General features: G+C 43.6%; 1 protein-coding gene across 1 annotated transcript in view; it reads left to right on the top strand.

Moving 5' to 3' along the window:
- The window catches only part of ATOSA (atos homolog A), a 169,190-nt gene that overhangs the window by 91,311 nt on the left and 62,882 nt on the right, over nucleotides 1-14,997 (top strand). Inside the window, exons 3-5 of the mRNA XM_063926106.1 lie at nucleotides 8,320-8,522; nucleotides 10,526-10,651; nucleotides 12,671-14,141. Of these exons, the coding sequence (XP_063782176.1) occupies nucleotides 8,320-8,522; nucleotides 10,526-10,651; nucleotides 12,671-14,141 (1,800 nt within the window). The remainder of the gene's footprint in view (nucleotides 1-8,319; nucleotides 8,523-10,525; nucleotides 10,652-12,670; nucleotides 14,142-14,997) is intronic.

Below are 14,997 nucleotides of genomic sequence, written 5' to 3'. Positions count from 1 at the left end.
AAGCTCCCCAGGCTCTCCCCTGCAGATACACGGTAGAAGAGGGTAAAAAAGAGAGGGGGGGCACATAATTAGGCGCAAAAATCAGTATTACAGCGGCTACTGGGTTAACACTAAGTTACTGTGTGATTCCTGGGTTATATAGCGCTGGGGTGTGTGCTGGCATACTCTCTCTCTGTCTCTCCAAAGGGCCTTGTGGGGGAACTGTCTTCAAAAAGAGCATCCCCTGTGTGTGTGGTGTGTCGGTACGCTTGTGTCGACATGTTTGACGAGGAAGGCGATGTGGAACAGAGCGGGAGCAAATGAATATGATGTCTCCGCCGACGGCGCCGACACCTGATTGGATGGATATGTGGAAGGTTTTAAATGATAATGTAAATTCCTTGCATAAAAGGTTGGATAAAGCTGAAGCCTCAGGACAGTCAGGGTCTCAGCCCGTGCCTGATCCTATGTCGCAGGGGCCGTCAGGGTCTCAGAAGCGCTCACTATCCCAAATTGTTGACACAGATACCGACGTGGATTCTGACTCCAGTGTCGATTTACGATGATGCTAAAATACAGCCAAAATTGGCTAAAGCCATCCGTTATATGATTATAGCAATTAAGGATGTGTTGCACATCACAGAGGAAACCCCAGTCCCTGACAAGAGGGTTCATTTGTATGGGGAAAAAAGGCAGGTGGTGACCTTTCCCCCTTCACACGAGCTAAATGAGTTATGTGAAAAGGCTTGGGAATCTCCAGATAGAAAACTGCAGATTTCCAAACTGATGCTTATGGCGTACCCTTTCCCGCCAACGGACAGGTTACTCTGGGAATCCTCCCCTAGCGTGGACAAAGCTTTGACACGCTTATCCAAGAGGGTAGCCCTGCCGTCACAGGATACGGCCACCCTAAAAGATGCTGCGGATAGAAAGCAAGAGGGTACTCTGAAAGTCCATTTATACGCATTCAGGTACCTTACTGAGGCCAGCGATTGCGTCGGCCTGGGTGTGTAGCGCTGTAGCAGCATGGACAGATACCCTATCTGAGGAACTTGATACCTTAGACAAGGATACTATATTAATGACCCTGGGGCATATAAAAGACGCTGTCCTATATATGAGAGATGCTCAAAGAGACATTAGTATACTGGGTTCTACAATAAATGCTATGTCGATTTCTGCCAGAAGGGTCCTGTGGATTCGGCAGTGGACAGGTGATGCCGACTCAAAAAGGCACATGGAGGTGTTACCTTACAAGGGTGAGGAATTGTTTGGGGAGGGTCTCTCGGACCTGGTCTCCACAGCTACTGCTGGAAAGTCAAATTTTCTGCCATATGTTTCCTCACAACCTAAGAAAGCACCGTATTACCAAATGCAGTCCTTTCGATCACAAAGAGGCAAGAAAGTCCGAGGTGCGTCCTTTCTTAAACAAAAGGGAGAAAGAAGAAGGCTCTTGTGTGGGCGCACTCATTAATGGTAGTTAAATAACTAGAATGAATAACACTAGGTTGATTAGTCAGCAGATAAAACAAAATTTATTTGGAAATATTAAGAATATAATTGCCCCTGGTTGAGGAGATGTGAATGATCCCAGATAAAAATGTTCTGGTCCTGCCTCAGGAAATGAGATGGAGAGGGGTAGAGACACTGCAAGTCATAAACCCTTTCTCACCCGGCCAGTACAGATGATCTGTATTAATGAGATCAATTAAGTCAATTGATTTTAGATTCTGTCATAATCCTAATGAAGGAATAACAGTTGTTTGGCAATAAGTAATAATAGAAACAAATCAAAGGATATACCAGGGTAAAGAAAGAAAAGGATAGGAACAAATGGTGATGCTGCTGTTGGAGTCACATACCACACATCATATGCAATGATTGATGTTCTACAACACTGAGTATTCCCTGTGAGTCTCCACCTCAGGTACTAACTCAGCCCACACTGTTTCGCTTCCAAGATCGGACGAGATCGGGCATTGGCAGTGTGGTTTGATAGTAGAAGGATTTGGTCAGACGTCCAATGAGAGTGCACCTATATAGGGGGGGATAATTAGCTGGGTCTTATAGATATAGTGTGGATCTGCTTTTTGTGTTAGGCAGGAGACATCAAGTCCCACACCGGTGGTATTGTGTCCCTGGATCACAAATGAGAGTCCACGGAAAAGGAAGATATATGGATTTATGAGAAAAAAACGAAGATATATAGATTTATGAAAAAAAAAAAAAAACCCTAAAAAGGATAATGGAGATCAATTAGGCTGTAGTTATTAGGAACGGGTGATAAAAATTACCCGTCCGTATAGATACAAATGGATAAAGAAACACGGATCAAAATTTTTTTTTATATATATGTGTACATTGGTACTGGTGTAAGGAACAGAAAATATGTCAAAGATAATTGTAGATACAAATAAATAGTACTGGTATATGCAATGAAATAATCACTAGTGACATGGGTGTCATTAGAAACACTTTGTGTGAATTGGAGCTGTTATAATCATTAGGATATAGGGAAATAGACATGAAATTCTCATATAACCCATGCAGCAATATGACAACAGGATCTGCAGGAGGAAAGTCAAAGAAGAAGTGAGCAAGCCCCACAGGGGTGAAACATGTTTTCCATTCCAATGGGTCCTGTTTTGTCCAACTGCAAGTGATTCACTCCTAGCCTCAGGTCAGATCATTCCATCCTGCCATTTTGGGCAAATTTTTGCCCAGCTGTCATAGAAATTGTATCCATATCCGTGCAGCTTCATTTATGCCTTTTTCCAGGCTTATGCATCTTAGTTTATTGCATCAGGATTAAAAACTGCATTTTATAGGAAAGAAATACTGCATTCTTCTTTGACTTTCCTCCTGCAGATCCTGTTGTCATATTGCTGCATGGGTTATATGAGAATTTCATGTCTATTTCCCTATATCCTAATGATTATAACAGCTCCAATTCACACAAAGTGTTTCTAATGACACCCATGTCACTAGTGATTATTTCATTGCATATACCAGTACTATTTATTTGTATCTACAATTATCTTTGACATATTTTCTGTTCCTTACACCAGTACCAATGTACACATATATATAAAAAAAAAATTTTGATCCGTGTTTCTTTATCCATTTGTATCTATACGGACGGGTAATTTTTATCACCCGTTCCTAATAACTACAGCCTAATTGATCTCCATTATCCTTTTTAGGGTTTTTTTTTTTTTTTTTTTTTTCATAAATCTATATATCTTCGTTTTTTTCTCATAAATCCATATATCTTCCTTTTCCGTGGACTCTCATTTGTGATCCAGGGACACAATACCACCGGTGTGGGACTTGATGTCTCCTGCCTAACACAAAAAGCAGATCCACACTATATCTATAAGACCCAGCTAATTATCCCCCCCTATATAGGTGCACTCTCATTGGACGTCTGACCAAATCCTTCTACTATCAAACCACACTGCCAATGCCCGATCTCGTCCGATCTTGGAAGCGAAACAGTGTGGGCTGAGTTAGTACCTGAGGTGGAGACTCACAGGGAATACTCAGTGTTGTAGAACATCAATCATTGCATATGATGTGTGGTATGTGACTCCAACAGCAGCATCACCATTTGTTCCTATCCTTTTCTTTCTTTACCCTGGTATATCCTTTGATTTGTTTCTATTATTACTTATTGCCAAACAGCTGTTATTCCTTCATTAGGATTATGACAGAATCTAAAATCAATTGACTTAATTGATCTCATTAATACAGATCATCTGTACTGGCCGGGTGAGAAAGGGTTTATGACTTGCAGTGTCTCTACCCCTCTCCATCTCATTTCCTGAGGCAGGACCAGAACATTTTTATCTGGGATCATTCACATCTCCTCAACCAGGGGCAATTATATTCTTAATATTTCCAAATAAATTTTGTTTTATCTGCTGACTAATCAACCTAGTGTTATTCATTCTAGTTATTTAACTACCATTAATGAGTGCGCCCACACAAGAGCCTTCTTCTTTCTCCCTTTTGTTTATGCATATGTCACTGGCTCTGGGCGCACCCCCAAACTGGACATTATATTAAAGATTTTACTTGAAAATTGTCCAAATTTGGTTTTTCTGTAATCAAAAACTATTTTCAGACCGGTGCCGGGTCGCCCCCTTTGTGCGTCCTTTCTTGCCAGGGGCAGAGGAAAGAAGCTGCACAACACAGCTAGTTCCCAGGAACAGAAGTCCTCCCCAGCTTCCACTAAATCCACCGCATGACGCTGGGGCTCCACAGGCGGAGCTAGGCCTGGTGGGGGCGCGTATCCAAAATTTCAGCCACATGTGGGTTCACTCCCAGTTAGATCCCTGGGCGATAGATATTGTGTCGCAGGGATACAAGCTGGAATTCGAAGAGATGCCCCCTCACCGATACCTCAAATCGGCCCTGCCAGCTTCCCCCCTCGAGAGGGAAATAGTGCTAACTGCAATTCACAAATTGTATCTTCAACAGGTGGTGGTCAAGGTTCCCCTCCTTCAACAAGGAAGGGTTATTATTCGACCATGTTTGTAGTACCGAAACCGGACGGTTCGGTCAGACCCATATTGAACTTAAAATCCCTGAACATATACCTGAAAAGGTTCAAGTTCAAGATGGAATCGCTCAGAGCGGTCATCGCAAGCCTGGAAGGGGGGGGATTTTATGGTGTCTCAGGACATAAAGGATGCATACCTTCATGTCCCCATTTATCCACCTCATCAGGCGTACCTCAGATTTGTGGTACAGGATTGTCATTACCAATTTCAGACGTTGCCGTTTGGTCTCTCCACGGCACCGAGAATATTTATCAAGGTAATGGCGGAAATGATGGTACTCCTGCGGAAGCAAGGGGTCACAATTATCCCATACTTGGACGATCTCCTCATAAAAGCGAGGTCGAGAGAGCAGTTGCTGATCAGCGTAGCACGCTCTCTGGAAGTGTTACGACAACACGGCTGGATTCTAAATATTCCAAAGTCGCAGTTGATTCCTACGACTCGTCTGCCTTTCCTGGGCATGATTCTGGACACAGACCAGAAAAGGGTTTATCTCTCGATAGAGAAGGCTCAGGAACTCATGACACTGGTCAGAGATCTATTAAAACCAAAACAGGTGTCGGTCACGAATCATGGGAAAGATGGTGCATCGTACGAGGCCATTCCCTTCGGCAGGTTCCATGCGAGGACCTTTCAATGGGACTTACTGGACAAATGGTCCGGATCACATCTTCAGATGCATCGGTTAATCACCCTATCCCCCAGGGCCAGGGTGTCTCTCCTGTGGTGGCTACAGAGTGCTCACCTTCTCGAGGGCCGCAGATTCGGCATTCAGGTCTGGGTCCTGGTGACCACGGATGCAAGCCTCCGAGGGTGGGGGGCAGTCACACAGGGAAGAAATTTCCAAGGTCTGTGGTCAAGTCAGGAGACTTGTCTTCACATCAACATCCTGGAACTAAGGGCCATATACAACGCCCTACGTCAAGCGGAGACCCTGCTTCGCGACCAACCGGTTCTGATTAAGTCAGACAACATCACCGCAGTGGCTCATGTAAACCGACAAGGCGGCACAAGGAGCAGGGTGGCGATGGCGGAAGCCACCAGAATTCTTCGCTGGGCGGAGAATCACGTAAGCGCACTGTCAGCAGTGTTCATTCCGGGAGTGGACAACTGGGAAGCAGACTTCCTCTGCAGGCATGACCTCCACCCGGGAGAGTGGGGACTTCATCAAGAAGTCTTCACGCAGATAGCAAGTCGGTGGGAACTGCCACAGGTGGACATGATGGCATCCCGCCTCAACAAAAAGCTACAGAGGTATTGCGCCAGGTCAAGAGACCCTCAGGCGATAGCTGTGGGTGTTACAGTCGGTTTATGTATTTCCTCCTCTTCCTCTCATACCCAAGGTGCTGAGAATCATAAGAAAAAGAGGAGTGAGAACAATACTAATTGTTCCGGATTGGCCAAGAAGGACTTGGTATCCAGATCTGCAAGAAAAGCTCACAGAGGAACCGTGGCCTCTGCCTCTAAGACAGGATTTGTTGCAACAGGGGCCCTGTCTGTTCCAAGACTTACCGCGGCTGCGTTTGACGGCATGGCGGTTGAACGCCGGATCCTAGCAGAAAAAGGCATTCCGGATGAGGTTATTCCTACGCTGATAAAGGCTAGGAAGGACGTGACGGCTAAACATTATCACCGTATATGGCAGAAAATATGTTGCTTGGTGTGAGGCTAGGAATGCCTCCACGGAGGAATTCCAGCTGGGCCGTTTTCTTCACTTCCTACAGTCGGGAGTGACTTTGGGCCTAAAATTGGGTTCCATTAAGGTCCAGATTTCGGCCCTGTCTATTTTCTTTCAAAAAGAACTGGCTTCTCTGCCTGAAGTTCAGACGTTTGTAAAGGGAGTGCTGCATATTCAGCCCCCTTTTGTGCCTCCAGTGGCACCTTGGGACCTTAACGTGGTGTTGAGTTTCCTGAAGTCACACTGGTTTGAACCACTTAAAACTGTGGAGTTAAAATATCTCACGTGGAAGGTGGTCATGCTATTAGCCTTGGCTTCGGCTAGGCGTGTGTCAGAATTAGCGGCTTTGTCACATATAAGCCCCTATCTGGTTTTCCATATGGATAGAGCAGAATTGCGGACCCGTCCACAATTTCTGCCTAAAGTGGTGTCATCTTTTCATATGAACTAACCCATTGTGGTGCCTGTGGCTACTCGTGACTTGGAGGATTCCGAGTTACTAGATGTGGTCAGGGCTTTGAAGGTTTATGTAGCCAGAATGGCTAGAGTCAGGAAAACTGAGTCGCTGTTTATCCTGTATGCATCCACCAAGCTGGGTGCTCCTGCTTCAAAGCAAACTATTGCTCGCTGGATCTGTAACACGATTCAGCAGGCTCATTCTGCGGCTGGATTGCCGCTACCAAAATCAGTAAAAGCCCATTCCACAAGGAAGGGTGGGCTCTTCTTGGGGGGCTGCCCGAGGGGTCTCGGCATTACAGCTTTGCCGAGCGGCTACTTGGTCGGGTTCAAACACTTGTGTTTGCTCAATCGGTGCTGCAGAGTCATCCGCACTCTCCCGCCCGTTTGGGAGCTTTGGTATAATCCCCATGGTCCTTACGGAGTCCCCAGCATCCATTAGGACGTTAGAGAAAATAAGATTTTACTTACCGGTAAATCTATTTCTCGTAGTCCGTAGTGGATGCTGGGCGCCCGTCCCAAGTGCGGACTTTTTCTGCAATGCTTGTATATAGTTATTGCTTAAATAAGGGTTATGTTATAGTTGCTTCGGGTTGGTCTGATGCTCTGTTGTTGTTCATATTGTTAACTGGGTGGGTTTATCACAAGTTATACGGTGTGATTGGTGTGGCTGGTATGAGTCTTACCCTGGATTCCAAAATCCTTTCCTTGTACTGTCGGCTCTTCCGGGCACAGTTTCTCTAACTGAGGTCTGGAGGAGGGACATAGAGGGAGGAGCCAGAGCACACCAGAATACAAATTCTTTCTTAAAGTGCCCATGTCTCCTGCGGAGCCCGTCTATTCCCCATGGTCCTTACGGAGTCCCCAGCATCCACTAGGACGTTAGAGAAAATGCATTCCTTATATTATCATATCTAGACATTTTCACTTGAATAAGTAGACGGAATATTAAAAACTGGTGGATTGCTTAAAATTATTTATTAAAACAAAAACATAAAAAATCATTAGTGAATTACAACAATATTTACATTTTCAGTAACAATCTGATGATTCCCCAAAGATAATTGACCATTTGGACAAACACATCTAAATCACAAATTTCACATACTGTATTTTCCCTATTTTGAATCACTTTTCCATGTAATGTTTTGCTTCCTTTTACCATTTTCAATTTATACCAATTAAAGTTAAGTTTTATTACACAATACAATGGTCAGTGCACCATTTAGAAATAACTCCATCTCCTTCATCGTATCTGGGGGACACTGTTACCATGAGCTGTGCTGTGGGCACAGATGCAGGGCAATTAATAGGTAAACTATGAGGATTGAAATTCCTTCCCCCACTCTAGTTTTCTGCAGCATCCACTACGGACTACGAGAAATAGATTTACCGGTAAGTAAAATCTTTTTATTATTCATACAGTGTGTGTGTTCAATTAGGGACTGTTATGTATTTACTAGTAAGCCTCTAATTTAATATAATAAATGACCAAGATAAATATGCTGTTAAAGTGTTAGGAAATGAGGTCTCTATGGCATGGTAGATGGGCTTCCACTGTTTGATTAAAATGCGTATTAAACGCCTCACTTTAATCTAATTTTCTACTCCAAATACTATGTTGCACCCTTTCTGTTTCAGTGCCGTCAAGCTAGAAAAACTAGGTCTGAGGTCACTCTTCTGTGGAGAAATAATCTTCCCATCATGGTTGAGGTGATGCTGCTCCCAGACTGTTGCTATAGTGATGAAGGCTCTGGCACGGAGGGGAATGATGTAAATGATCCTGCAATGAAACAAGATGCCCTCTTGCTGGAAAGGTGGACCCTGGAGCCGGTTCCCAGGCAGTATGTTACTTTTACTAACATAAATGGTTTACCTGAGGGGACTTGGCATTTTCTTCTTTATTTCTGTGTATTGGTGGTACTTCCAGAGATTATAGCAATAAAAACAATGGGAATGTAATCATTTAACTGCAGAGAGTGAATATTTTATTTTCAAAAGTATGCACTGTATGAAGGTAACCAGGCTTGCGTAAGGCAATATAGATTCCTTTAAAACGTTACAAGGGCTGTCATGTTTGCTTTACTTCTAATACGTTTGTCTATGTAAATAAAGACTATTGGGCTGCTATTGCCCCTTTTTCCAGCAAACAGGGCTGAAATCAGGTGGTACTGTTAGACTTTCATTGAGGCCTCGTAGTCATGGCACTTTTTACAGGAACTGTGTTGTCAGTGATACATGGTTACAAAAAATCAGGAAGACGTCTCGGCATTTAGATCTTCAGTATCTTATAGAGAACCATGTGCTTCTAAGGGATACTGTCAAAATCCTGATGCTCAAAATTCAGATAGATCACTGAGATGAGGATTAGGGTTAGACTGCTTGGGGGATGAGGGCGGTTAGGGTTAGGCAGCATGAGGGGACAGTTAGGGTTAGGCTCGGGAGGGGTGTGATAGGGGTAGGGGTTAAATACCTGGGATCTGGTCTGAAGATCGACAGTGTCTAGGTTGACCACTATAGGTCGACAGTCACTAGGTCGACAGGGTCAGAAGGTCGACATGTTCTAGGTCGACAGGTCAAAAGTTCGACATGAGTTTTTTTTTTTTTTTAAATCATTTTTTTAAAACGTTTTCATACTTAATGAGCCACGTGGACTACGATTGGAACGGTAACATGTGCGCGAGCCATGCGAGGGGACACGGTGCACTATTTGGGGTTCCCGGTCACTCTATGAAGAAAACACCAAAAAAAAACCTTGTGTCGACCTTTTGACCGGTCAACCTAGAACATGTCGACCTTCTGACCCTGTCGACCTAGTGACTGTCGACCTAAATATTGTCAACCTAGACACTGTCGATCTAATGATCCACACCCAAATACCTACTTGGAAGCCGCATGCAGTCTCAGTGGCAGGATTCCTTTGTTGGCATTCCAACCGCCAGGAATTCATACCCAACACATTAGAAAAACCAGAAGTGCATATTTTAGAGAATATTTAAAATGTTACGGAGTATAAAATGTTGCTTATGCCAAATTTATTTCTGTATATTTGCAAAACTTTAGGATCAGACTGTTAAAAATTGCTTGGCAATTTATTGCATGCTTGTGAATTGCAGCATGTAGCCAGGAAACGCAACTAAACCTAACTCCGGGTACACATTATGGGACAATAGCATCCATGGCATCAGGCAGTGCTATGTATTGTCCCATTGGTCATGTCGTCTGCTAAAGTACACATCTTTCGGATGTGTATCCGGCATTACGCCATGTACACACTTTGCAATATGTTGTCCGATGTATTGTATTGTACACATTACAAAGTGTGTACGGCCGATCGCACGTTCCCTTGGACATCTTGTCGGTCGTGTTGATTGGCCAATGGAATGCTTCAAGGAAGGACAGCATGTAGCTACATGCGTACGTGCGGTGAATAACGCTATATCATGCATCACACATCTTGTACAGGCGGCGCGATATATCGTACCATCGGTACTGCTGTCAGCTGGGGTGCACATTGTACTGATGTGTACTTAGCCTTACTCTTGTCATAATAGTTAGTGTGGCCGGGTACACATGAGAATGATATGTACCTCAGCTGCATGAATCAACAGGCTGATATATCGTGCCTCCTGTACACGCAGTACGATGCGATGGATGATGGCGTGATGTTTCTTTGCTCACTACATTACAAATGCATACCATTGTTCCCTGGGTCATGGTGTATTCAACAAATTTAGATGGTATGAAGGTTAAACATGTAGTACAAACATTTTGGTTGTGTTTTTTTTTTTATGTTTTTCATTTTATTAAATGCAATTATTACTTTAAATGTTTTGTGTGTTGCTAGGAGTGGAGATCGTTTCATTGAAGAGAAGACACTACTGCTGGCTATCCGTTCCTTTGTTTTCTTTTCCCAGTTAAGCGCCTGGTTGAGTGTTTCCCACGGGGTTGTGCCACGAAACATCCTGTATCGGTAAGCTGAAGTTTCTTTAAACAATAATTCACTGTTTCAAAAACCTTCCAAGCTCCTAGACATATAGAGATATTCTGTATTACAGTCCTATCAACCTGTATTGATCCGGTGACAAACAAAAAGTGCTATTTTGATGGGGGGTTTTCATAGGTGACTTAGAGCGCTAATTTGTAGGTGTGTTTTGTTGGGGGAGAATTCTGGAAACCGGTCCTATGCAAATATGACGTTTCCCATAGCAGCAGTCTGATAACAATTGTTTGTGTCTTCCTGAACGATAAGTATGTAATTTGCTGCTATGGTCAACATCACTTCCCTCATTGTGCTGCATGGTACTGTTCATACGTTTAAGGATAACTCCTGTCCCTAATCTGGCCCCCTAATGGGAGTTATTCTCTGCAAATTACGTTGTAGCTAACATTTAAAAACCTGAAACAGGTGTTCTCTCCATCATGTGAAAGCGTCAACTCTCTCATATGCTCTAGTATGTTTGTGATTTTGGTCACAAAGATCAAATCCCGAGCATCATTAAAAGTGTATTTATGATGTCATGAGTATTCTTCCCTTGAATGAGCACTTGTAAATTTGGGTACAGCTAAACGTTGTCTTACATTTTATTATAGCTGTGATTACTAGAGCGCTTAAAGAAAAGGGCCTAAAGTTCAGTGGTGCAAGTAGAAAAAAATTCTTAGTGGTACTGTGCGTGCGCCAAAAAATGGGTGTGGCCAATGAAAATAGGGGCGTGATACACATATGACCCCAAAAGTTTAGTGCCAGATACACATATGCCCCCAATAGTGCCAGATACACACATGCCCCCAATAGTGCCAGATACACACATGCCTGCACAATGCTAGATATGCCCGCACAGTGCAAGATACACATATGCCAGATATGCCCCCACGGTGCCAGATACACATATGCCCTGACAGTGCCAGATACACATGTCCCCACGGTGCCAGATATGCCCCCATAGTGCAAATCACCGTTGTTGTTGTTGTCGCTGCTGCTGACTGGGGCCGGCACTCTGCTGCTGCTGCTGTCGGGGAGAGTAGAGCACAGCACGCGCCTCTCCTGCCCTCAGTCCAGTCTCCTCCTGCGGTGTCCTGTATCTCAGATTCTGGCGCCGGTCCGCGAGCCAATCTGATCTCATGGTCAGGCAGCAGCGGCTCCTGATTGGCTGCCGGTCCGAGATCTCTTATTGGCTCACGAACCGGCGTTTGCATCTAATCCACCCTGCCGGACTCTGAGTCAAAGGGGGAGAAACCACCAGCCTGTCTGTGCACTGACTGACTGGGCAGGCAGGAGAGGAGAGGCGCATGCTGCGCTCTCCTCTCTCCGACACGGTGTCTGCAAGGTGGCGGCTGGGCGGTACTGCGTACCGGCTGAGAATTTCTTACCAGTAGGCAGTACCGCCATACTTGCAGCACTGCCAAAGTTACACAAATAACCGTCACAGTATGGATTCAACAATGGTTGTCCTGTATGGTGGGGGAATATAGAAAACACTTGTTTGAGCAGCTGTGTGGGGCGTAACAAATAGTGAGAATACAGACTTTGCAGTTCTAAACTAACTCCGTGATACTCCCACCCTCTGCTGAGGCTCTGACAACACCTTGCAGTTTCTCACTTGATAAAGCTTTTATCAGCTCTGTGCAAAACACATGTTTGGCAGGAAACAGTGGTTTTCCCCCATTTGCATTTTGTAACAGCTGAAGTATCAGGGTTTCCTTATCTGTGACGTGCACATTACTTTACATGTCACAGACTTAATTCATATAATGGCTACAAAATTTGGATGAGCATTAAGTTTTTTTCATTATTGTGATTTCATTTTTAAAATTCCAAATTTCTGAAAAGGCCAAAATTGTCCTGTATACACATAATATCACCATTGTGTATTGCAATAAAGAGAAATGACAGGCATTACATATAATTATTATGTACAGTAGGCTAAACCATTATCTGTGAGTGTGAGTAGATACCAGAGTGCTTAATGATCTGCTTTGTATATGCTTACAGAGTGAGTGCAGCTGATGGAGAGCTACAGTGGAATTTTACTCATTCACCAACTGTACATGTGTTTCCCGTTCCTAATGTATCTCACAACGTGGCCTTGAAAGTCAGTGTCCAGTCTTTGCCTAGACAATCCAGTTATCCAGTGTTGAACTGTAGCATCCACAGCAGTCTTAGCGTCTATGAAAAGAGATTCTCGTCACATGAGCAGAGTGGTCCTCCGCCTCGGGAGACACGGGAGAACAGTCAGCACAGTGCGCCCAGCTCTCAGCATACATGTAGCAAGCAGACATGGACTGTTGAGCCTGGTGGATTGCTGCAAGCTAGAACAAGCCTTAGCATGAATCTCTCTCTTCCTGGTAGAAGCATGAAGTTAATTCCTGAAGTTAGTAATGGCTATGACATTGGAACGTCACCATCTAAGATTCAGTGTTTCAGTATGATGCGGGATCCAAAGGCAGCACCACAAGGATCGCCTATCAGAAACTTCAAGTCGTTATCTTTGGTTGATGTGCCCAACAATTCACACCCAAGCCAGCCAGCAGAAACCAATCCCCTGATAGGCACGCTAATTCAAGAACGTCAGGAAGTCATAGCAAGAATTGCACAGCATTTGCTAAAGTGTGATCAGTCATCCTCACACATATCTACTCGTTCCTTCAAAATGCATGACTCCAACCCCTTATGCTCCAAAATATTCAGAATTCCATGTGAAGATGAAAACGCTAACAAGATAGACCGAGAAACACCTGTCGTATGTAATCCCAGTTCAGACTTGAATCTAACACCCGACAACCAGGAAAGAAAACTGAAAAACGATTCCGATATACACATCACTTCCTCCCAACATCCTGCTGAAGATAGTACCTCACCAAAACCACAGGCAAGAAGGAGACTCATTTTAGTTCAAAGCAATGAACCCATTTCAAGCACATTTCAACATTCTCTTAGTAAACATACCCCACCTGCACTCTCAGTGTCCAGTAAAGAAAATGTGATCAAGCTGCCGGAAAGAGGAGACCTAAAACATAGCGGGCAGGCTGAAAAAATCATCAGTAAAGGAACTCTGCATCACATCTCAAACCACAGCACCACAAATATCCACATTTCCAATAACAAACAAACAAACACAGTTGAAAATAGAAACCCTGACTGTGTACATCTCGACAACCACAAAAACTGTTCACGAAATGCAGTGGCTCTGAAAACCGGTTATGTTTGCCAAACGGCAGAGCCTAAATGTACCGAGAACATAAGGAAGGCACAAGGGTCTGATCATAACACACAAATTCATAGCACTGGAAATTATGTCAAGAAAGACAGAGAGGGACTGAAATGCAAAGAGACCCAGGACAAGCTGAAAACAAGTCATGATGAGAATGAGGATCCAGCAAAGTGTGACTGTGATAAACAAGAGCAGGGGAAAGGCAGCGGGAGCTGTTTGAGATGTGAGCGGCTGAAGAATACAGAACAAGCAGTACGTATATATAAACAGAAATAGATTTCAGGTTTGGGTATATAAACAAATGCATGCTGATGTAAGAGATGGCTATTCTCTGGAACTTTATTTCAGAGCTATATAATAGAATAAATACAGTATAAATATGAAGCACATCAAAAAAGGCTGCCAAAAGTAAACCAATGTATTTTTAATATGGAATCAAAGACCTTTTTACAATTCATTTAGTTCCCAGTATGCGTCTGATCTTATGGGAATGTTCCACTAGTTTTGGGTTGGCTGAGGGTAGTTGGTATTGCACAGCCCCACTTTTCAGTCTGTTTGTTATAGTGTGGGCAACTACCATTTGTGTGATTCCACTGTATTGTACAGCCAGCAGAAATTATATCTGGCTCTGTAGTGGAAGACAGCTGCCAACATCCAATCAGAAGTCTCCTATGATTTCCAGTGTTTCAGATCTCAGTGTTGTCAGACAGGCTAGTCTCCAGTAATGCCTCCTCTGCTTCCATGCTGCAATCCAATACAAAGTGGCGCAAAATAGAACAAAGGTGGAAAATGTTTTAAGTAAACTTGGATACAAATAAAGAGACTGGAATGCCAGTGATGGAAAAGGACTTGGTGGTTCTAGTGGTGAAAGCAGAGTAGTAGTACACAATAAAAAGAGAGAGTGCAGGTGCACACTGGAAATACTAAGTGCTAATCAGATAATAGTAGCACATGATGCCAACCAGTTGCTGCAAAAGCAGATATAAGTCTATGTATTGCATGCTATAAGTCACTAGTTAAACCTCATATAAATGGTATATTATATTTAAATATCAAGTAAGATAGAGTATAGTCAACTATAAATGAAAGATCATGTCACCATGTGCTT

This window comes from Pseudophryne corroboree, chromosome 6, assembly GCF_028390025.1.
Source record: "Pseudophryne corroboree isolate aPseCor3 chromosome 6, aPseCor3.hap2, whole genome shotgun sequence".
NCBI classification, from domain to species: Eukaryota; Metazoa; Chordata; class Amphibia; order Anura; family Myobatrachidae; genus Pseudophryne; species Pseudophryne corroboree.
Note: the sequence above shows the minus strand (reverse complement) of the source record. Positions and strands in the feature narration are given on the sequence as shown.